This window comes from Balearica regulorum, chromosome 19, assembly GCF_011004875.1.
Source record: "Balearica regulorum gibbericeps isolate bBalReg1 chromosome 19, bBalReg1.pri, whole genome shotgun sequence".
Classification (NCBI taxonomy): Eukaryota; Metazoa; Chordata; class Aves; order Gruiformes; family Gruidae; genus Balearica; species Balearica regulorum.
This window is the reverse complement of record NC_046202.1, coordinates 12,374,079-12,398,724: the sequence shown is the minus strand read 5'-3', so window position 1 is coordinate 12,398,724 and position 24,646 is coordinate 12,374,079. Positions and strand designations below refer to the sequence as shown.

Genomic DNA, 24,646 nt, shown 5'->3' with positions numbered 1-24,646 from the left:
TTATGCATGGTGGCAACGCTGACATATGAGACACGCAAGTGACTTTCTAACTCCTGTGCATTACATTTGTCCAGAGAAGGAGCTGGGAACAGAAACCCATGGAGGATCTTCATTGGAGTACCAAGTCTTCCACCATTCTCACACGCAACAACACGTTCCCAGAAGACAACCCTCCGAGGCACAGCAACCCTGCCCCGAAATCCACTCTGCAAACTGAACAATGCAAATATCCTGCCTTTGTCCCAAAACCTCAAGCTTTGGGGTTTTCTACCTGGTGAGGGCAGCTCTGAATTGCAGGGGTGACTTTTGTCCTTGCCCCAGCATCAGCCACCCCTTTGTCTTCGAGGACGGCAAAAAAAATGTCAGAGGTGACTAGAGAACTTTCAAACGCACCATATGCTTGCACCGCTTGCAGTGACGGGTTCTGCTCTGCTACCACTGTGACCCAGTGTGCACTGCTCCCCACCAACCACTCTCTGTCTTTGGTTATGAACTCATGAAAGTTACAACCATCAGTCAGCTGGCAACTTGAAAACCTAGCATGCTAGCACGGTGTCCTCAGCAAAATTTTACAGAACCTAGTGCTCCATCTGACAAAGATACTGCTTTTTACCTGTCCTGCCCATCCAGCCTTCTCGTTCAGCTGCAAGTTCTCTTCAGCCAGTCGTGCATTTTCACTTTGTACCTCCTGCAGCTGGATCTCCTGTCCAGAAATAGTGTGTGTTACTGCACCAAGGCCCTCAGACTAACTCCCCCAAATTATTCTGCAGAGTAGCTTCGCTGCTCCCGTTGACTGATGGTGCAGGATGCTGATGGGATACTGCTTGAGGGGTGGAAGGCAACGGCGTGCAGCACTGCTCAAGCAGATACCAGCCCTATGCCAGATGATCTCTTCAGTTTCTTCTCCCATCTATGTAGCCTCAAAGCCCGGAATGAGAAAGATATTTCCTTGTCTATTGCGCAGCTCCAGTGTCACATTATTTAGATACTGCTGTCCAGAACTGACTCTAGTCTGAAACCAGGATTCAGTCTGGAGTTAAGAAAGCAACAGGAGCCAGCCGTCAGCCTGCCTTGGAGAATATGGTCTCAAGCAGGCAGGAGAACATGGACACATGGAGAGACACTGACTGAATTTGTCATCTGCAGCAACTTTTACAGCATTAGAATTTAATAGTTCTGTAATCATACATGACTCCGCATACACACACATACATTTCCCCATCGCAATGTTTTATGGATTATCAAATATTTTCTGGCTATCCCAAGAGCTAATTCCTTGTGTGCTCAGAGTCTCAGCCTTGGTACTTCAAGATGAGGCGGTCCCTTCTTGACCTTGAAAAGCTACTGCCTAACAACATGAAATGACCAACTTATTCCTTAGACATCCCGTTCTAACTCAGACAATGAGGCTGAACTACACACTATGAACTGCATACGAGTCTGAGCTATCCACTGGAACTGACCTGAATTGAGATTTGAGCAAGACATAAAACATCTATTCAGAAGGTAAGCACCCTTGGGTGAAACTATACATCGTCATAGTCACTAATGCCACCAGTGCTGCTCAGCAAAGTAGAAACAGAAGGGAGAAATCCAGACACTGTGATATGACCTGCCAAACCTCCATGAAATTAAACAGAGGCAAGATTTCATCCAACAAATAAACAGCACAAGAAAATGACCATTAGGTTTGTGTAATTACCATCTTAAGAGGCAGAAATCTTGTGATACTTGTCTGGAGTGCATGTGAAAATGGTAAGTATCTCCTCAAACTAGTAAAGGCCACGGAGTTTCATCCAGTGATTTATGCCGCTATCTTCAACCCACAGCTAGCTGAAAGACTAAACAATTCCAGCCTCAAGGGCTGAAGCCCAAAATTTGTGACACTGTTCAAATTAAGAGAAAGACTGGTGATTCATGACTAAGATAAACTGAAGAGAATCCAAGAGAGGCACACAATAACCTAGCTCCTCTTCTACCATTATGCTCACAATAGTAGGCAACAAGAACACTTACGAGTTCTTTGCATCTTTTATGCTTTTTCCTCACTTCATGCTCAAGGTTTTCACATTTTTTGCGCTTTTTCTTGAGTTCAAATTCCTGCACAAAACAAGCATAAGTAGATCAGCAAGTCCACTTTCTTACAACGTATAAGAAATTCAAGCCCAGCTTCTCAGATCCAATGTTGTATTAGCTATTTTTATTTTTTAAGAAAATCTCTTTGTGACAAACATTAACAATATAGAAACCAAATGAGATTTATTTTTTTAAAGGCAGTAAAACAAAAAAACTTTTCAGGTGAAAGAGCTATTGCTCTCTTCTTCAAGCCTTTCATTTTCTGGAAACAGTTCTCTATTTTGCACAGATTGTTCCTATTTGTACAGAATAGGATGGAGGACAGGATGTGGGGGACAAAAAGACAGAGCTGTGCAAAATATTCAGCTTGAAACATTGGCTGTGCTACCTTAGCTCCTATTCTAATCCAAATGACGTCTAATAGAGAGGAGACATCCTCTGGTTATGTATCTTTACCTACAGTCACTCACTACCAAACTTTGTTCCTCAGATAGAGGAAGAGCTCCTAAACCTCACTGTGATCTGTCCTACTTTGCTGGAACAATTCACAAGGGACATATTCCTCATGCAACATCTGCCCCACATCAGTCATATCTGTTCCCCGTTCAAATAAGACTAAACCAAACACAGCACAGAATCTATTGACGTGTTTCCCTCTCATTTTTGTGTGACATATGCCCCTGCCAGCCCAAGACCTGGAGCTGCCACACAGTAACACTCTCCATACAGCCTGTGTCTTCCCACCAACTCCCCAAGCTTCCCGCTTTTGCAGAGCAGCCACACATAAAAAGACTTCAGTCCCTAAAATCTCTGCCTGAATTCCATGGATGAAAACCCCAAGAAACAGTATAGCACTCCTTCAGCCAAACCCAGGTTCCCAACTTACCAGCTGCTGTATCTGTTGGCTGCTCTCTTGGTCTGTTATTCCATTTTTGGGAGGGAAATTTTCATGTCCTTCAGACACAGGTCCCAGCGGCTGCACACCTGGTTCCACCTGGAAAGCAAGTGAGATGCCAGAGTGCTCAGGGAGAGTCAGGACCACAGAGTCCCCCATGCACAGTGAGGGAGAAGAGGCTCTCCTGGCAGCACCACCTGCCAGAGCAAAGCTCCACATGAAAACTCCGATCTCTGAACTGCAACACTGGACATAGAGAAAGGTAAACGCCATGCCAGGGATCTCTCAGCCACCAGAGACCTGTCCTGGGAGTCTTCTGGAGCCCAGCACCAATCAGTCCAGCTTGACTAAACAACCCACATGCCTCAATGGGCTCCAGAAAGATCTCAGGTCTGAGTTCCTATCTGTGCCTCATCTAAGGTTTCAATGAGAGGCATCAGCAACACTTTTCATGGCCCTCTCCAAAGCAATAAAAAGAAAGATAGAAGATGGACACTTTTCTGTATAAGTTTGTACACAAGTTTATAACAAAATGCCTTTTAATTTGGGTAGAGACAAACATACCTTTAATCCTCTGAATTTTCAGTCTCAACTGATATTTGACTTGACATTGCCTAGAGTAATCCCTGACAGCAGGGCAAGGCCCAAGGTAAACAGAAGAAAGAGATAACAGAACATTATCAAAACATTTGATAATGTTTTAAACACTGAATTTAACGTTACTTTTGATAAACAGATTTTAGGGACAGAAGATCTTTAGGATCATCAAAGCAAACTTGTACAGTGAGAAAGCAGCAGGACTGTGTGACTCCATCTCAGCCTTCAGCCTTTGGTCACCCTCTCATCAGGAGCACAATTTCTCATTTCACTTTGAACACCGACAGTGCTGAGGGACCTACATCACTACGTCTGAGCTCCCTTTACAGTCAGCCATTAGGACAGCGTCTAAGCACTATACCTAAAATGTGATTTCTTTCACCTATTTTAGGCCTGAAAGCCACAGGTTTTAACTACATCTATATTCGTTGCTCCACTGCTGAAAGCCAGAAAACTCTAAGAGACTGCACTCAAGCCCAGGCTATCAAGGTTTTCACATTTTCTGCTACAAGGAAAATTCTGAAACTACCTCCCATGTGAACCTTTCCCCCCATGGAATAAGGTTCACTTGGGAGTCTGGCAGTTTGAGCACCAAGCCACAGCTGGAAATCTTGAGACCCTCCACCCAGGCCACGGTACCTTATGAGCCCCAGCCCTTGGGAGCTTTCAGACGTGCTGTGAAACCAGAATTTAACTCTGGAATATCTGTGAGTAAATGTTTCTGAGACTTTTTCTTTTTAAAAAAATCAGCTGGCACATACTAAGTTTCAAATCTGTACTTCACACCTCCCCTTCAACATTATTCTTCCTCGCAAACTGAAAACACTGCATTTTAGTCAAGTGGAAATTAGGTCCCAAGGATGCTAGCGATGCCAGCTAAGGCTAGACACTCACTGCACAAGTACCATACACTATGCTTCACAAGTCATGCTCTCTTGCAACTAGACATGCAAGAAAAAATTGCTTGTTTGTGATCATTTCCCCGCAAAAAGCTAAACAAAATGATGACATTCCTAATTACAGACTACTTACAAAAATTACAAAATTATAAATTTGCCTACATGGACCTAATTTCCCCCCAAGAACAAAGACATGCCCCCAGCCACATGCTCATACACTGTTATTTTTCTGCAGAACCAAGACTCATCAACATATTAAACAACTGATAAACGAGACTGGCACGCATCCATCGTGAAGAGAACTGTGACCTGGAGCTGTGCCACCTCATTCACAGCAGAGACTGGAAGATGCTCAGTGAATGAGCCAGGTGCAAGGAATCTGTTCAACCATGCAGTAAAAAATCACTGCGGAACAGCTGCTTTCCACCCCCAGCGCTATCCACCTGGGGTGCACTGATGGTAGCAGAGATGCTGCCGGGAGCGGGATGGAGCAGCATCCCCAGGCTGTTCCAGCTAAAGCCGAATATACAACAGGCACACAAGTACCTGTACTTTGGCACATGAGCAGAAAGTTGAAAGCACCCAACAGAGTAAATTAAAAATGTTGTAGGCATTTTCGAAAGTTCTGCCCTCAGCACCCAGAAAGCACCATTGCAATCCTGCCCCAAAAGAATCACTACAGCATTTTCCACCTCACCATGGCCCATCCCCTCACCAGGGCAGCTCCGTGCAGTGCCAGGCAGAGCTGGACCAGAAAACTGCTGCAGGTTACAGGATGAGGGAGGAAGAAGGCTGGGTTGCTAGGTTGTTTTTAAGTCGGATCCATCACACTCCAGTGCAACTCACGTTGAGCAGTGACACAACTGAAGGGGCAGTGGGAACAAGCAGTGGTTTAAGCCAGCACCAGCCACTGAAAGAAATCCCTGCTAAATTATGATTTGTCATTACACAGATAAGCATCACCCCAAAACCCTAAACAAAGAAGTACAGAAATCAGAAGGAGAATAAAGAAATGTTTTTTTTCACGGACACTTACAGGAGAAGCTTGCTCCTCATACTCTGAGGAAGTCCTTTGAAAGCTGGGGAATACTGCCCTGACGCACTGTGCTGGGGAGCAGGACAGAAGAGCAAAGCAATTTCTTTTAATTATGATAACTGTGTTAACTGCCCAAAGAGCTGACACCCGCAACACAGCACCACTGCGCCCGCATGAATACAGACTGCTGAGCCCGGGGTGTTCAGCTTAAGAGAGCAACAACAGCTGCCTTGCTCCCCATTCACTACTGCTGTCGGGCTTAGTCTTGTTGCTATTTATCAGCCAGAAAATCTTTTGACAATGAGACAGACTCTCCTTAATCAGACAAATAAAGAGCATCCATGAGAAAGACCATAATACATGTTCTTGTCTGCAGGGTCAGTTGAAAACCAAGGTATGGAAGGGCAGTTCAAGGAAAACAAGGGCAGAGCAGAGAGGAAAAAAAAAAAGAAAAAAAAAAAAAGAGAAGTCTGTGCATCCTTCTTCATCATGGAGGAATTTGGGGGGTGAGGGGCCACCAGGGCAGAAATCTCAAACTATGAAGAATAGAGCTGAGGGTCTCTCTCAAGCTGAACTGTTGATAAGAACTGTGGAAGCCAACAAAATAACGAGTATCAAATCACCAAGACTAGACAATATTCACCCAAGGGTTCAAACACCCACTTCGGCACGAACTGAACCTCTCACTTCAGCACTAACTGAATCAAGATGTGCAATGTGTCACTTCTCTGACACTGCCTTAATACAGAGTAACTGGAAGGTGGCAAATGTCAAGTTTTAAGAGTATTTGAGTGGAGATCTGGGGAAACACGGACCAGTACATTTGAGACCTGTTCTGGGCAAACTGATAGAAATTGCAATGAAGACTAAGCAGATACTTTAAAAAAAAAAAAAAAAAAAGTATATTGGGGGAAACATCCCCCCACACACACACTCACCAATCTATAAAGAGCTTTTCTGAGGTGTCAGCAAGCAAATGGGTGAGGGAGATCCAGCAAGTACAACCTGCTTGGGTGCTCTGAACACATTCAGTGCTTTGAAAAGCTTCTGCAGACACCGAGCCACCACAGGATGAGGGGAAGGCTTTCTCTCGGGTAAATATCTAGCAAAAATGAGAGGACTAAAAGAGAGGCAGCAGGAACTGTGCTCTCCAAGCACTGATGTAGCAAAGAGACAAGTGGTGAAGAGGGCCTCATGATACTGAGAGATTACTGAGGGCCATCAGACAAATGATGTTTTAATAGAACCCAGTGCTTAGACAAAAAGGCAAAGAGATCTATTGGGAGAGAAAACTTCATTATGCCACCACATAAATCAATGACACAGCATCTGAGATACTGCGTGCAGTGCTGCTTCCCCCAACACAAAAACAACAGAGAAAATGTACAAAGGAAGGAGACAAAGATGATTAACACTGCATAATGGAAGCAGCTAGAAAGAAACAAAAAAAACAGCTGAAGGAGAGGAGCCTATAAACTCATGAGTGACTTGGAAAAGACGAGCAAGGAATGAATATCCAATATATCTTCTATAAGAGCTGGGGAGCAGTAAATGAGAGCTGCTGGTGGGGGTTTGGGAGGAAGATAGGCAGCTCGTCCTCACACAGCCTACAGATGTGACATTCTGTCACGCTGGGTATTGAAAACTTCGGAAAGAAACCGAGTGAACCGTGACAAGACAAACGCACCAGGAGCCGGCCCTGCTCGGGAAACCCACAAACCGCCAGAGCTGGGGGGCACCGGGGGACATCGGGGTACATCTGGCCCCCGAGGCCCGGCCTCACGCACCCACCCGCGGGCAGCCTTGGAGGCCCCTCCCGGCCCCTCACCCCCGGCCCCCGGGAGCGGTGCGCCCTCGCCGCAGGCGCCCACCACCGCTCGCCCAGACCTCGATCCCCACAGCGGGCTGAGCCCCTCGGCCGGCCCCGGCCCTCTCACCGCGGCTTCCTCCTCCTTTGCGGAGGATTCCGCCCCCGAGCGCTGAGGAAAAGCCCCGCTGCCTTACGCCGCAGGCAGCGGAGGCCCCGGCGGGCCTGGCCCGGCGGCCCGGGAGCGGCTCAGCCCCGCGGCGGGAGAGGCGCACCCCAGCAGTGTCTCGGGCCCGCCCGCCCGCCTCGGCCCCTGGCGGAGGCGACACCGCAGCCGCCCCCGGCCCGACCCGGCGAGGGGCGCCCCGGGAGGGCCCGGCCTTACCTGCCGGCTGCGCGGCCCGCCAGCGGAGAGGCGGCGCCCTGAGGCGGCCCGGATTTGCCGGGCCGTACCACTGCGGCCGCGGAGGGGCGGCCAGGCCCGGACCGGGCCGAGACCGCGGGGCCGGGGCCTGGGGGGCGGCAAGGCCGCGGCCCTGCTCCTCAGCGCGGCTTGGGCGTGAGGCCCGGCCCGCCTCGGGGGTTCGCCCTGGCTGGGGCCGTTGCACCGGGTGGGAACGGCGCTGGGGCCGTGCGGGAGGCGGGTCTGTCCCTGGATGGGAGTCACAGGGCAGCAGGCCCCTGCCATCGCCACCATGGGTGCCCATAGCTCACCCACTGGGAACCAATGTCCGAACCTCCGCAAACACCGAAAATGTGTGTTTTCAGGAAATGAGGACAAAAAGAGATGTTGCCTGGTGTTTTAGGCTGGAAATGCAGTGCAGGAGACCTGTGCCGGGGAAGATGCGCAGGACTGAGCCCCGGTGTGGCTCAGTGTCCCTGTGCTGGAGGGGGCTGCTGGCAGCGTCCGTGTCCCCCCTCACCCCTGAGACCTGGCACTTGAATTGGGCATTTGAGAAACCAGCACAGCACCTCTTTGCAGCGGATGTGAACCACAGCACTCACGTACTCTTAATAAGTTTCCTAAGAACAGTAATTAACTGAGTAATTAAACTGCAAAATTTTCAGATCGCCAACCCACTTGTCTCACCTCCCTGTGTGCTTCCCTTCCAAGCGCTGTGTCTCCTAAGCGGGCCTCCTTTGGTGGAGGTGAACCTTTGATGCAGGTATTTAGCGTTGGTACAGGCGGTCCCAAGCGTGTGGCAGCGCTTGGCAAAGCACCGCCTGAACTGATTTTAGAGGAACGTTGACACTCCTTGAAATTCTTCAGCGCGATCTGTCTCTGCAGCCGTAACACCTCTCTCTGGGATTCCCGCAACAGGCGGTCAAACTCAATGACGTTCAGGCAGCGAGGGTCATCCTATGGGAAACACAAAGACAACATGGTGTCACTGACAAGCCCTAAAAGGTGGAAAGGGTCAGGGTGGTGATTTAACACGCAAACTCCAAAAGCCTTATTGAAGAGACAGTGGTGAAAACCAGGTAATGTGGTTTCTGTTTCCTGGGTCTCCAAAGCCTCAAAACCAGTCACTTGGCATCCCTTACATGAATACGTTATTCCTGCCGCAAATAAAAACTAGGCTGTAATGCTGCTGCAGCTATCCCAGTGCCATCCAAAAGGGCTTTTCTCGGTGCGTGCTTTCTCACTGCTTGCCAGCAGAGAGCGTGTCAGGATAATACAATTTCGTGTCCCAGCCAAACGAGAGCTTTAGCTGGTTTACCTCCTTGATGTGGGTGCTGGCATTCTCTGCAGCCCTAACGGTGGTTAGGGCTTTAAATGCTGGAAAGAATGAAGAACATCTGGGATTTGTTCAGTTCTTGCCCAGGATAATGTTTGGGTTTCAAATGTTCTTGATTTCTAACCTCTTCAGAGACAATACGCGTGGATGGGCCCCTATCTTTAGCACAAGGGGTCACTCCCATCCACTCCGGACCCAAACCCAGCCATTTTTGAAGGAAATCAGTGCAATTTTACTCTCACAAAAACAGTGACACCAGCTTGTTTAATTCTTCAAAGGTTTTCAGATTTCAGCAAGCCGAAAAAAACACGTACCTGCGTGTCCATACATATGTACAAAACCTGGTTATGAAAACCTGTCTTTACAAATATGCTGCTGGAGGAGACATTGCTTATTCCCCTGGAAAGCTCCTAAGCCAGTGAATTCAACACATAATTGGTATCCAGGACAAATTTAATCTCTTTCCTCGTTCACTTCTTATTCACCCTAAAAATAGCATGTGCTTTATAAATACAATTTGTGTGGAAAACCATTGTTACTCTCACGCTACAAGGGGGAAACTGAGGCAGCATTAATGGAAACTGATTGCAGATTCAAGAAGTGAGCAGCTGGGCATCCTCTGTGCCAGACCCACGTTCAGGCTATCAGGGTAGTAGTCCTTTAAACAAAATTGGCTGTGGCTCTGTATAAAATCTCCCTTCCCCCACCGAAAAAAAGACAGCTATTCCCAACAGACAGCCTCCAGAGCCTGGGGGAACAAGGGAGATAAAAAAAAAACCTCGGTCCTCCACTCACAGTTTCTATTATACACGTCCCCTGCAGCTGCCTTGCTCTACCCTGCAATCCCTCTCTTCCAAGAATCAACGCTGCAAGAAATTGCAGCCTGGTTTGAGCTGGAGCTGGGGTTTGGTTGGAAGCCCATCACTGGAGCACGATCTCAGGAAATAATTTTATCCTATCCTAAGAGCCCTGACTTTGCAAAACAAGGCCAATGCTTTTGCATCCCGGCATGCAGGGTGTCCGTCCTGCCACTGGAAAGGGATGAGTAGATTTCATAGCTACTGAAAAAATGGTGCTGATTTAAATACCCTAGATTAAAATTGATTTGGTTATAAACTCGAAGCATGCACATGATATCTCTGCATATAAACCCCTTCATTGGCATAATGCATTTTGCATGCTGCAGACAGATTAGGTGAATTTTGAATTTTAACTAGCTGGAAATTAAAATTTAATGAGCGGCTTGCTCGGAAGAGAAATGGGAAAACGGAGATCAGACAGAATGATCTCCTCTCTTGCTCTCTTCTCCGCAGATTCCCTGCTTGTGTATCGATGTCCCCAGTTACTGGAGCCTCGGCAGTTACACAGACGGTCTCACCTTCTGAGCCAGGGTGACCAATGCCCTAGGAAGGCAGTGGCTGAATTCATCAACCCTGAAGATTGCACCCATGTGTGTTTCCTTGGCCAGTAATGAATCTGGCTTACCCGCTTTTGTCACATTCCTCTACAATTTGTCACTCTCCTGTACCTGGCAGATTCAGGTTACCCAGCACGCTCTGCTATAAAAATCAGAGTGCTTTGGAAAGGCTCTGTTCCCCTTTCTGTGGGGGACTGCAGAGAGAAATCAAGGGCACAGGAAGGAAATTTCTTCTTGCTGACACCATAGAGCACGGTCAGACCTGGATAACTTTCTTCTGTGGTTTAATGCCAGATGGGATTGATGGGGCAGCTCTGTACAAACAGCAAACACAACCCAGTCATTCTTGTCCTGACTAGATCTACGCTAGACTGAGAATCTCCCTTCAAACCCATAGTTAAAATGGGGAGCTTAGGGACAAAAATAAAGCTGCTTTCAGCGAGGAAGTATTTGTCACCTAAATATGCAAGTAGGTAGAAATGTAAGTATTCATTCAGCTCAGGGAGCAGGACTTGACCACATCTGCGTTAGCAAAACGGGGGGAATCCAGTATAAGCCCTAGTGTTACTGAGCTTCTCATGAGAGTTTAACTGACCTAAACTGAAAACATCCAGCTCGTGAACAAAAGACATCAGAACAGGTTGCTTTAGTCCCCTTGAGTGGGAATTATTTCACCCAGCTTCAGATGTCTGCAGAGGCACCTGTCAGAGTCATCGCAGAGAAGAAATGTTTTGAGGGAGCGACGCATCTGACCAGATTTAGATTTCTGTCTCAGGATGTGCTGAATTATCCCTTTTATCCCACCAATTATATCGGCAAGTCCTGTGCTGGTGCTGAGGGGAACGTAGGTCTCCAGTCTAGGTGCAGGCGCCAGCATTGTAGATGGTTTCATGAACACCCACCCCTGTCTAACGATTTGTGCCCTTCGCCATAGTCAGACAGGGTGCACCTAGTTATCGCCAGTCTCGTGGCAGCTGTGAGCGCTCAGAAAGCTGCAGCTCATGCGATTTAGGCTGGTTGTTGGGAATGTGCTCAGCTGGTTTACCTTTCAAAGAAACACTTTAAAAGGAGATCCTGCTTCTACATCTCGCTTGAAGTTCAGCACTGTGAAAAGTCATCCTGTAGTTGTGAAAACTACAAAAGTAGTTGTGGCTTCTTGGGGTTTTCCAGGGGGAGAGTTTCAGTCGCTGCTGAAAATGGCAGCTCAGACCCATGAATTCACAGACGGATAACCAGGGGTCCCCCATCACACTGTTCTGGGGGGGTCCGGACACCATCTCTGCCACACGCTCACCCAATGTCACCCATCCAACTCACACATCAAATGCCCTCTGTTTTCAGTCTGCACTTGGGACTAATTGCCGTCACACTGCTTCCTGGAGCCTGGCTCACATCGCTGTTGCGTTGCTTGTCCCCAGCCACTGAGTGATGTCCCAGAAACTGTCTCACCTTCCCTGCGAAGAGTTTAGCCTGCAGCTCCCGGCACTCCTGCTGCAGAGCTTCAATCTGCTTGTCTTTCGCCAGGAGAGCACTGGCTTGCTCTGTCAGGTCCTTGGCACGCTGGCGGGCAAATGCTTTTTTGCACAGCTCCAGACTGGAGCCCTTCAGAGGCACCGGAGCAGTTACCTACACCAGAGAGAGCAGCAAGGGAGAAAGCCATGCACCTTGGTGTTTGTTAAGCACCACCCCATCACCCCAAGAGCCATCGTGCAGGGAGCACTGTCAAAAAACGCAGCCTAGCCCCGAAGGACAGACAAGCAGATGGAGCAGGACAGACCTATGGAAAGGTGGGAGGAAAGAGGAAGGGCTGGATGGAGAAGTGGGTCTGAGAAGAGGTGGGAAGGAGGAGGTGCCCAGCAGATGAGGCCAACGGGTATAGTCCGCGTGGGAGGCTGCAGGCAGGACAACAGTGCGAGGGGGAGGAAGGAAAACAGGGTGAAGGTGGAAAGGCAGGAGAAGGCAGCAGAGGAGGCGAGGATGGCAGGAAAGATGACCATGGGAGCAAGGATGGAGGTCCCAATCCAGCAGGAGAAATGGAGCTTCTGTGGGTTTCTAGGCAGCGGGAAAGAGGGCTTCAGCATGGATGGGTGGAAGATACAGGCAAAGGGAAGGGCAAGAGAGAGCCCAGCATGGGCAGCACAGCCGGGGAAGGACTGGAAGATGTTCAGCAGAAGAAGCAGTTCAGCCTCATGTGCTCCCTGTGAGGGAGGGAAGAGCAAGGGTGGGGATGGCAGTGTGCTTCAGGGGGAGCAGGGCAGACAGGGACAGGCAGCTGCCTGGGCACAGGCTCAGGGCAGAGGCCCAGGCAGGAGCTGAGGCTGCCCGGCTGCAGTCTCCCTGCAATGCCTGCTCTCAGCATGCCCCCCCATCCCCAGGGCTGGCTCTCCCACCAGGTACCAGCACCGCTGAGCTGGATGAAGGGGCAGCTCACGCCTCCCTGCTCATCCATCCCGACCCTCTGGGCAGCGAGGCCACGTCCAGTCCCTGGGTTTATCAAACCCTGCCTCTCCTTGTCCAGCTATTTTCATCCGCACAAAGCCCGACAGTTTGGCGAGGGTGGGCTCTCTCCCCTGCCTGATCAGGAATCGGGCATCCTCTGTGCAAACATTTCCTCCCCAGGTCTTCCCGAGCATCTCACCCACGTGCAGAAGCTGCGTGCCAGGCCCTGGCTCCATGAGACCTGAGTACCGGGCACTGAAGGCAACCGCTGCCAAACTAACCCCAGCTCCTCAAGGCCCCTTCTCTGGGCACACAGCTGCCTGGTCCTGCCTCCAGCCCACCCTCCACGAGCCTCAGGTGGCCAAGCACTTTCTGCCCAGGGAAACCTGGGCCAGGTCAGGAATCCAGCAAGTGGGCTCTCCCAGGGCTCGCACAGGTCTTAAACTGTCACCACCCCAAAGTTTCACTCAGGAAAAAAACCTAAAACAATATTTATATAGTTGCTGGAGGGTCTGCATAGCTGCTGGATGTATATCAACTGATTTCTCTTAACAGAGCATCTGGCAGCAACTGTTGCCCTGCAAGTACCAAAACCCCCTGACAGAGGGACGGTGGGGTGCCTGGGGACAGAGAGGGCAGGCAGTGACACGAAAACCCCCTACCTTCTCTTCAGCAAATCTTTCACTTCCTCCTTTCTATCCTAAAGGGCTCGAATTCCCCATCACAAGCCCTGGTTTCCTTGCAACGGAGAAAGGTTTTCCCTTACTCCTCTGCAATTAGGACGCTCATGCAAGTGCTTGTGCCCAAGATCCTACAGCCATCTCCCACCACTCCTGCACCGTGCCAGATACCACAGGGTTTGCAACAAACTGCTGTTGGGTTGAAGAAAGCAAAAACCATGCGGCTTGCACAGCAATGTGAGCGAGGTGTGGATGGGGCAGAGCAGAGTCTCTCACCCCTTCCTGTTTTGCTTTACCGCACTCCTTTTCTTATTCAAATACTTCCTGTTTCTTTTCAGTGAAGTCAGACAAGTTATTTTCACCACTTGCCCAGGGAAAGCTGAGCTAATTGCCTTAAACTAGCACCTTAAGGTAGGTCAGCACATTTATAGCAAGAAACCAAGCAGGAGGAAACTGCTCAAAGCCAGCTCCACAAATACAGAGCTGGTGATGGCTGGCTTTCATGACTCTTGCCCTGCTACTGATGTGGAAAGCATGTTTGCTGTAGGTTTAAGAAAAGGGGGAAAAAAAGGCCTTTCCAGCTCAATAGAAGTAGCAAGAGAGAAGTCCCGGCGATGCGGTGCTGTCCTAGCTCAGCTTCCCATCCCAGCCATGCCCAGCAGTGGCAAGCCCCCGCACTCACCACTTTGAGGTTTGCCTCCTGGAGTTTCCGGGCTCTCTCCTCCAGGCGCTTGGCGATCACCGCCAGCTCTGCGTTCTTTCTCTTCAGGTGCTTCACCTTCTCCTCTGTCTGAGGGAAGCAGCTCCTGCGCTAGATAACAGAAGGAGAGGTTCAAGGTGAAGCCCCCACTCAAGGTCCCCGGCCCTGCCTGACCCACTCTGTGCCCACAGGGCTTTTCCCAGCCAGGGCCTGGCCTGTTCTCCTATAACTGTCCCAACCATTAAACGCCGACCTCTGCTCTTGTTGCCTCTCCAGTCACTAAAACCTGTGTTTTTCCTGGTATTTTTGTTAATGTGACCTCTTGGTCCCCATGGGATGCCCCTCGCCCTACCCCAGGCCATCCTGCATTGTCCCTCTCCATCCGCAACACGCTTGCTGCAGGCTTTGCCGGCTGGGACTCGGCACGTCTCCAGCACCAGTCTATCCCGGCCGGCCACCCTTTGGGTTTTCTCTTCCAAAGTCTTCCCCATTTATTTCCCCGGGGCTACTGGACTCAACGCATCGCCGTGGATTTGTGCTGCACAACCACAGCAAGCTTCGCCGATGTCCTTTTTCTTGTGATGCCTAAGTGTGAGTTGGGGGGAACGGGGAGAAAGCGGCAAAAGACTTTATGATGTTCACAAGGCAAATTTCCTTTTTCTTCCTATTGATTCTGTTCACTCTTAATCGCCTTTTATTTGTTATCTGTCTGTTTTGATAAGCTACCACTTGCTGATGGCTCATTCTCTCAAGGTCGTACCCAGATGTGTTGTGCTGTCTTTTCACATCAGCAAAAATGTCAGGTCAACTGATCCTTCCAATTATTTTCCTCCCTGCCCCTGTGAGATCCCACCACGGGCACTTGCTGCTTTCTCTGCTTTTCTTCAGCCAGAAGAACCAAGGCTGATTTTTGAGAGTAAGATTTGATGAGAGTTTGCACTGTAGTGCTTTGCTAAAATCCAGATGACCGATAAGGGGTGACCTCCCAGTGTGCAGGTCATACTGGATTTATGCTTTTAGTGTGATGTCCTGAGATAGAGTTAATTTTCTTTCTAGCAGCCAGTATAGTGCTGTGCTTTGGATTTAGTATGACAATAATGTTGGTAAGACGCTGATGTTATTAGTTGCTGCTGGATAGTTGTAGCGTCTACACTAAGTCAAGGACTTTTCAGCTTCCCAGGCCCTGCCAGGTGCAGAAGCTGGGGGAGCACAGCCAGGAGAGCTGAGCCAGACTGGCCAAAGGGATATTCCCTGCCGTACAGCGTCATGTTCCGGATAGAACTGGGGAAGTGAGTCAGGAGGTGGGATCACTGCTCAGAAACAGACTGGGCATCGGGGTTTTTTCTGTGGGTGGTGAGCATTTGCATTTGTGCATCACTTGGTTTATTATTATTATTATTATCATCATCATCTTCCTTTGTTATCCTATTAAACTGTCTTTATCTCAGCCCATGAGGTTTTTTTTTCCTTACTCCTCGCCATCCCACTGGGAGGACAGGAGTGAAGAGGCGGCTGCGTGGTGCTCAGTTACCGGCTGGGGTTAAACCATGACACATAAGTAAGTTATCTAAAATACATGTTTTGAATTTGGTGATATAAATCTGAAATGCTGAGTGATCAAATTCTCAGGGGCCGAGGGTGGCCACATCCCCACGCCACGGGGCTGCGTAAGGGGTGATGCTCTCCGGGGAGGATGCAGGAGGGGAACACCCCCTCTTTGTGTTTCCCCAGGACCCTGGCTACCCACCAGTGAGGGGGAGCGGGGCAGAACGGGTGGCCCAGCCTGGGGCAGCCTGGCTTGGCGCTGGGGGTGCAGCTGGGGAGGAGCCGGGTGCCCAGCTCCCGTGGGAGCAGGGGGCAGTGCTGCACTGCCACCCAAAGCCCAGGCCAAGTGAATCAGTGTTTCTGCTTTTCCAATTAAAGAGGAAACAAGAGCGACTTCCCTCTCCCCTGCCGTCAGCTCGCGCTGCCTTGCTCTCTGCCGGCTCTGGCAGGTGGCTGCGTTAAAGCTTCTGGTGGTTTCCAGCAGGCAAGTAGCAAAGATGGCAGAGAAGATAGCAGAGGGTCCTGGCTCCATTCCGCATCGCAAGGAAGGATTCTTGCTTAAGCCAACCATGGGTGCAGTGCAAAGGCACCCAGGGGACCCAAAGCACCCAGGCTCCCTTTCCCCTGGCCCTGTCCAGCCAATCCCAACTCCTCCTGGAGTTGGCAGCAGACGACAGCTCACCCCGGCCAGGACTCCCTCCCCACGCAGCATCCCATGCTGCCATCGGCCCAGCATCCGGCCAGGGCCGCATCCTCTGCTCACCAGCAAGCTGTTCTCCTCCGTCAGGCTGGAGCAGCGGTGCCGCAGGTCCTCCAGCGCGCTCAGGAGCTTCGTGTTCTGGCTCACGAGGAAGCCGTAGTCAGCCCCACTCTGCAAAACAGCGCGGGAGAGGCAAGGCAGGGCTATGCCTGCCCGGGGCGACAGGGAGAGGGACCGCGGCTGCACGCCCGCCCTGGCCCCGCAGCGAGCCCAGCCTTGCTGTGTAGGGAGCCTGGCAGGTTTGGGGTGCAGGCAGCGAAGGGGCAAGGTTGAATGCAGAGGCTGGGTTCAGGAGGAGGCGAGGGGCTGCATGTCCTTCGGAGAATGAGTGGCCTTCAGGGATGGTCTGCATCACCTGTGGGTGACAGCTACCATCTCCGTAGCTTTAAGGATGCTTTCAACTTGCCCAGACCCTCATGTTGTCCCCGTTTTGCCATGGTACCATCTAAACCAGCTCAAGAGCCAGCAAGAGCCAGGTGGGCAGAGTCCAGGCTGTGACACCGCAGACACACACACACACACATGGCTCCCCATGACTCAGGGACCCAGCGGCCTCCAGCACCGCGTGGCTTTCGGAGGCGACAAGAGCTCCTCGCCCACCTCCCTGTGCCAGCTCCCCCAGGAGCCCGGCCCCGGGCTCTGCCCCCTCTGTGTAAGCTTTGGCTCCGGAAGAAGGTGACATGCCGGATTTCTTTGCAAAACACCACCTTAATTTTGTCACATCAAAAGCAGCAGCAGCTCTGCCGGGAGCTGTATATATAGCTTTGTGGTTACTGCTTCCTGCTCAGTACAGCTCGCCGCAGGCTCACTGCTGAAGCAGGCTCCCAGAAAGTATTTTTGTGCGTTAGCAAAGCTCGTAGCCAAGCTATTGCTTCATAGCTGCCATATGGCAGCAGCAAGCCACGCACCTCGAGAAGACCTGGCCAGATGTTTTCCCAGCAGCCAGACAGGTCTCGCAGGACCCGCTCCCAGTGCCCGGCAGGTCTTTGCTAGTGAATGGCTGCGACCTTCCCAGTGCACAGCTCTGCTTCTGCAGTCTGCAAGCCAAGGCTACGAGTGAGACATCCCTCAGCTACCAAAGAAATGCTGCCCAAGCTTTTTTGGTAGCAAGAAGTCACACAGGCAGCTCACAGCACTCGGGTGCCACTAAGCTCTCATAGGTCTGAGACTGGCTAAAACTCATTACACTTTTGACCAATACTATATTTTGGCTTCTCAATCACAGCCATTGGAGAAATAGGGCAGGAGACCAGTGCCACAGCGTCCATCTAATCCCCGACACCCACGTCAAGGTTCTCCCAACCTCTCATGCCTGTATGGAAACAGCTTGGCAAGCGGGGAGGGAAAACACAACTGAAAGAGATTGAAACAAAAACCCTGCTCTCAAAAGATAACACCCAGCCCTCCCTACCGGCCTCACGCAGTGTCCCCAGGTCCCACCAGCCCTCTGAGCCACCAGGAGGGGATGGTAGCTGTGACGAGTTGACAGGCCTTGGGCAGAGTGGTTTGCAGGTGTCCACCTTGCAGAAATCCCAGGGTTTGAGAAAGCCGGAATGAAATGCCCCATGGGAAGAGATTGTACTACTTTACACTTGTGGGAAAGCAAAAGTATATTTATTTTCCTCTATTATTTTTTTCTCTCCCCTAAGCACAAAGGTGCAGTTACTGCCGCAGTCCCTGGGGACATTGCAGCACAGCACCCCAGGCATGTGGGTGCCCTCTCCCGCTCTCCAACAGCTTGGGGCTGCTCCCAAGGGTGCTCAGGGCAGAACCAGGAACCAAGCAGCTCCCCAGATTCAGTGGCCTGGGGGAGCCAAGAAGCTCCCCTGGGAGCCGAGCACCCTGCCCAGTGCAGCACTCCAGGCCCAGAGACCCAGTACCAGATCCTGTGGCACCAGTCCCATCCCTGCTGCTTTACAGGCACAGCGAGGTACCCCTGAGAATATTTCCCTATTGCTGGCTCCAGGAACACCAAAGCACTTCCTTGGGCAGGGCACCCATGCAGGGGATGCTGCGGGTGCTGATGGGGGGACAGAGCAGGGTGGGTGCACAGTGGGGAGGTTCTACCAGCATCTCCTGTGCCGTGCATGGCAGTGCCTTGGGCTGGTTCACTGCCGCCATCCCCAGAGCCAAGCAGGCAGCCCCTGGGATGAAGTCAAAATGCATTATTTCCATCTTCTTGCTGCTGCTGAGAGGCCTCGAGCTTCTGGTCTGTGCTGGCTCGCTCTGAGAGAGGCCGAACAAACTCAGCCAGCGGCCTCTGCACTCGGGATGGGAGCTGGAGAGCCTTTGTGGAGGAGCTGATGTGCTCCTGCCTCTCCCCATCAGGCAGCCGGGACTTCTGACGTCATCAGCACCGCATTTCTGCGGGGGACAATTAGCACTTCCAGCATGGCAGGGGGAGCTTTTGGGGACTTACATCCAAATTTCTGTATTTGAAACCCCTTTTCTGTAGCTATAAAACATCATCTTCATAGGGGCAAGATACAAAGACTCACAACGACACACCTTCGTCCTACCGGGCTGTCCTCAGTTCAGCCCAGGTTTCTTGCTGCAACTCTGGAGCCCACGACGTGGCAAACGCTGGGATGTCCTAGACCATGCAGAGACCTTTCCGGTTCTCTGGGTGTTGCAGGACCCCTGGGCGAGGTGCCATGGAGCAGGAGAGCACGGCTGTGTGCTCCAGGCTGGGGCCAGGCAGGCAGCCAAGCCTCCGCCTGCCAGCACAGCCCACTGCAGCCGCAGCTCCTTGGGGCTTTGCCCAGAGAGGCACGAGGGGCAAGAAGACATGGAGGCAGGAGATCCTTGCCATGCCAGGATGTCTGCCCAGGAAAGCTTTGCCAAACCTTCCCCCCAGCACTGAGCCGGTGCTGGCTGTGTCGGCTGAACCCTCCTCCAAGACCTCATAGAGCCTGGAACCAAAGGCCTGTCTAGACGTCATCCCACACTCATTAAACATTCATTTCCTATAATGAAATAGCTTTTAATTTATTAACCGCTCCGCTGTTCCTCCAGGTTCCCGCGCTGCGTGATGCAGCCTTGCTGCGTGCCTCGCTCATGGCCCCATAGACGGTGCTTTTCAAAGGGAGCTGAGGACAATGTTAGGGAGAAGAGGCAGAGGCTGCCCCTGAAGCGACTCTTCTTGATAAAGACAAGCAGAAGTGTCGGCAGGAGTCAAAATCCAAAAGCATCCCTTGATCAGGGAGGTTTTCAGTGAGCTGGAGTCGGCAGGAGCCGAGGCAGCGCTGACACCGGGAGGGTCTCCGTGAAGTCACATCCCCCAGGTCAGGAGCATCCTTGGCCACTAAAAGATTAAGCCAAGTGACGTGTTCTTTGGCCATGGGGGAAATTTTCTAAACCCAGAGGAAGGCAGGAGAAGAGCAGCAGGGATGCTGCGGGAGGAGAGCAGACTGCGGCTCCCTGTACAGCCGGCACGCAGCTTTGAAGCCTCGCATTACAGGGAAATCGTCATCATCTGTCGCCTCTTTTGGCAGGTGGAGCCCAAAATACAGTTTCTTCAGGACGGATTGAGAACAAGCAAACAAAGAAAAGCCTCAGCATGACATCTGCAAGAAAGCTGCTGCTTTTTCACCTGAAAACTTCAAAAACCAAAAGAGAGCTGCAGCAGCTTTTGCAGGGAGAGGTTCCCAGCCAGGCTGCTAAATGGGTCACACAGTCAAAATCCCCCCAGAGCACCCAGCATCCAGTGCAGTCTTTAAAGTCCTGCGGAAAACTTGCAGGAAGCCATTTGGGGGACAGTAAATCAAACCGCGGCGAGGACGGCAGATGCTGCCTGCAGCGGCTGCTCTGCAATGCGGCTCGGGCTGCCGGTTACTCGCAGCACGGCCTGGCACGGACCGGCCAAGAGGGCTTCCCCTGCGCCAGCCCCAGAGAACCTGCCAAAGGCTAAGCCCAGCTTTGTTTTAAAATCCCTGAGGAGAGCCAGACGGGGAAGAGGAATTTACCAGGTGGCCCCACTAGCAGGAGGTCTCAGGTGGCCTTTGGAAACCAGTGGTCTCATGACTGATTTTAAAACATATACAATTGCAGGATGTCCCTGTGGTGACTTCCTCATCTCCAGCAGATAGGGGTCCAGCTGCCAGGTCTGCTTTGCAAAAGCTGTCTCTGAAAACCACCACCCCCTTTGCAGACACTTTGCAGACCCATTTCCTAGGTGGAACCACACCAGCTCTCCTGCTCTCTTGGATACATCAAACCCACCACTTCTCCTTCATTTGAAATCATTGTCATCAAGCCTTCACCATGTCAAAGCCCTTTAGCTGTTCATAGCTGTTCGTTCCAGCTGACCGGTAATTAGTTTCTTTAACTTCTCAATCCTCGCCACTTGGAAATGAAACCTGTCATTGCCAATCCATTTCCTCCTCTTCCATCCGGTTTCAAGGGAATCGTCTCCCTCACAGAACAAAGTTATTTTCTATAGGCTGCTCTTCTGCAGTGCCCTCGCTGCATGTCGAAAGCAAGACAAAAATAGCATCACCTCCTGTTCGGTCAGTGAGCGAGAGCAAAGTCCATCCGCTCCCGGCACAGGGAGCGCACCTCGCGCCGAACATCATCCCAGCAGGGTAAAAGGGATATTTTTGCTAAAAGTGTGGGAGAAGTAAGAGACACGCCTGGGATGCAGTCGTGGTTACTCTGCCACTCTGATAGGCAGTCTGTGTCCCACAGCACTTGTTCTGCTTCCTTCATTTTGCGCCAGGTTCCTGGTTTCAGACACAAACATCTCTGTTCTTCCGTTGACTTCATGACACTTCCCCACCAGCTCCTTGCCCTGCACATTGCCAATTCCTGTTTCCATGAGTCAGCATTTTCTCCGGCTGCCTGTCCCTCTTCCAGCCTGCTACTTGCCCTTATTTACGTGATTTCCTCATTTATCTGATTGTTATCACCCCATGTAACAAATTCACGGAAGAAAAGATCCATCCGAGGCTATTAACTTCAAAGATACTGCCTCCAGCATGGAAGTACTGGAGCCACAAATTGCAAGATATTAAGACAATATTCAAGGGAACGTTCGCTATATAGTCGCTCCTTCTTACACTTCCCCAGGCATCCTCTCCTGCACACCCTCTGACCACTGCCACCTCTTCAGATGCTCTTCACAGTGCATTTAAAACGAGATATGCAGCTAAAATTGGAGTCTCACAAATTTGGGTCCTCTCTATCTTTAAAGCCTGTTATGAAAGCACCATCATCCGTCCCAGGAAAACAAATCCAGCTACTGCAGGAGGAGAAAAATCAGCTCAGTAGCCCTGACCGCCCTGGCTCGGCTGTCCTTTGATGAGCTCAGCTTCTCCAGTCTCCCCAACCAGGGAGAAATTAATGTTCCTGCAAAACTGAGACAAGGAGGAATGTGAGTGGAAAATAAACTCTCAAGGCAGAGGCAGAGCATCAGCGCTCCAAAACCCAAGGCTGCAGCCAGGTCCAGCGTGCAATGCGGCACGATTTTTTACCTTTAACAGCAAATCCAAAACATAAGAGGTTTTGCAAGCAGATGGGAAAAAATGACACCAGAATACCACACGGCTGCTGGAAGGGCAGCTCTGAACTGCTCCTGACGTACTGCGCACGCGTTTCTTCATCTTTCACAATCTGACATAAAATGGGGCAGTCAGTTGAGAGGGATGGAGGATTTGGAGAAAGCCTTTCGTTTCCCCCAAGGCCAGCCTGTCCCCGTGCCGCAGAGCCCAGCACAGAGCCCCACAGCAAGCAGTCCTCCCAGGGACGGACCTGGGGAAAGGTCCTGCTCAGGGTGCAGGTGTTCATCTGGCTGAACAACTGCTGGTATCATCAGTCCTCAATTTGCTCCTCGCCCTGCCCTCCAGTGTGGTACAGTGTAACCCAAACTCCTTCCAGCTAGCTCTTACCTGCCCACAGCATAAGCACGACAAGGCATGTGTGGCTCCAGACAGGCTTTCCCCAGCTGTGACCCAACCTATCTCCACGTTAAACGTGAATCATTTTGCAAACCCAGGATGTATGGAGCCAGAAACTGCAGCTGATGAGTGCTGAGACGTGATCCATCTTGGTTACCAGACAACCTGCAGCATGGGGTTGTGCAAAGCAGCTCCTCAAGTAGGACAACATCATCACCTTCCTGCCCTTGGGTCACTCTGTGACCCCTGGGCACCCCGTGTCCCTTGTAGGGCCTTTTCACACCTACACACCTTGTGAGAAAGATGTCTGCATTTCGTAGGATGAGAAACACGTACAAAGCCTGTTCTGCCAACCACCATTTGAACACTGATGTACAAGCTTCTCTCCTTTCTTATCAGCTTTCAGAAAGATTTGGCCTAGCCCCACACCAGTAAAGCAGGACTGTGCTCCATCCCCACCACACTCAGGGGACACTGATGGCATCTCTGTTTCACTGCACAGCTTGGAAATGTATGAAAGCCAGGCTATATACTATAAAACCTAGTTTGGTTGTAAAATTCAGGTGCTCGATCAGGAGCCAAGACAGTCAAGCTACCTATTCCCCCATTGCAGATTTTTCTGGGTGCTGCTGAGCAATCATTGAATCTGCAGAGAAGTAGGCTCCAGCAACAGTATTGCCACTAGCAAAACGTAGAAGTCGGAAGTAAATGTGTTAACATCTTCAGTGCAAACACAGAAAGACTTTGCAACCTCTGCTTCTTGCGTACTCATGTGTGTTGCCAATCATTACAGCTAAAACATGGGTATTAGCTTCCTATAAAAATTTTTGGGGCTTTTTGTTGTTTAGCTCTGAGCAAAGTTCAGCCTACAGGTCCCAGCACTGCAGGATCAGGCCTAGACAACCCCAAGGTCTTTGTGGAGCATCTGGACTCTTTTTGGATGCCATGTGTCAGATAATTCCATTTTGTAAGCATGCAAAAAAAAAAAAAAAAAAACAAAAAACCCCAAACCAAACAAACCTGGGGAAGAATGATAAAATTTAGATCTTCCTAGGTTTGGTATTTTGATGGCTGGAGTGGGGATGATTGTTCTCCAATATCTCATCTTTCTTGTAACAGAAACTGTAATCCAAAGGAACACTCCCTAGAAAGGCATGAGACTTCGGCACTGACGAATGCACTTGGGAACAATGCGCCTGTCCACAGCATGTGGCCCCAGGCTCCGTCAGGGCTTCACAGCCACGGAGCGGCAGTTCAGTAAATCCCCTACCCACTGCCCTCTAACAGGGTCCTGGCTTGAAAAGTTAATATAGGTCTCCTTCCCACCTCAGAGCCTCAGCAACAGCATTCGTGGTCTCACAAGTTTGCTTTTATTGAGTGGAGAGACCGGATTACCTACCACGTTCAGCTCTGAAGAGGTAGATGTGCTCCTCCACCTTGGAAGATACACCATGGAGCTCCAGTGGCAGATTGTGTATGCACAGCTCAGTTTTTGCCCAGATATCTGCTCCACAGTTCTCCCCTGCTCGTACCTCTTTTCCAAATTACTTGCAGTTTCCCAAGGGCACCTTTTCTGCTTGCTCACACTAGCTTAAAACCTGTTCTAATTGTCCAGGCTCCAGCACATGCGGAACAGCATTCCTTGCCCCTCTCAGTAAAGCAAAAAAATCATTTGGGGCAATTTTAGGATTTTGTCCTGGACTAAGAAACCCCAAATCTCTAATAGCTAAGAGATGGAGGACAAAAATCATCCCCTTGCACCACTCACAAAAGCCAGAGGCTGCTCAGTGGTCAATACGGAAACGTGAACAGCGAGAGCAGCAGAGGACTTACAAACTGATGCCCGAAAGGTGTTTTCCCAGAACTGCTAAGCAGATGGCTGGGATGCAGAAAGCCAACACTCATAGCAGAAGGAGGGCAACAAGGCTGCCAGCATTGCACGTGCCATTTCTTTTCACGTTATTCCAGCAGGAAGGAAGACTACAGCCACAGGACACCCAAGACAAGGAAGTAAAGACACTGGCGAGTCCCCTCACCAAAAATTTACAGAGGGTGAAATGAAAAAGATTCTGAGGTGAAAGACCACGGTGTAGTAATGGCCAACACATACATGGTGTGACAGCCCTGTCCCAAAACCAGTTTGTCATCACCAGCCCAGAGGA

General features: G+C 50.7%; 1 protein-coding gene across 11 annotated transcripts in view; it reads right to left on the bottom strand.

Moving 5' to 3' along the window:
• The window catches only part of TSPOAP1 (TSPO associated protein 1), a 73,846-nt gene that overhangs the window by 44,355 nt on the left and 4,845 nt on the right, over positions 1-24,646 (bottom strand). For 10 of the 11 annotated variants that reach the window (XM_075771693.1, XM_075771694.1, XM_075771700.1 and 7 more), the window contains exons 2-8: positions 16,594-16,701; positions 14,268-14,396; positions 11,916-12,092; positions 8,401-8,670; positions 2,963-3,070; positions 2,017-2,100; positions 614-703 (exon numbers count right to left, since the gene is read on the bottom strand). In XM_075771693.1, the coding sequence (XP_075627808.1) occupies positions 614-703; positions 2,017-2,100; positions 2,963-3,070; positions 8,401-8,670; positions 11,916-12,092; positions 14,268-14,396; positions 16,594-16,701 (966 nt within the window). The remainder of the gene's footprint in view (positions 1-613; positions 704-2,016; positions 2,101-2,962; positions 3,071-8,400; positions 8,671-11,915; positions 12,093-14,267; positions 14,397-16,593; positions 16,702-24,646) is intronic. The other variant, XM_075771697.1, reaches the window with a different exon arrangement.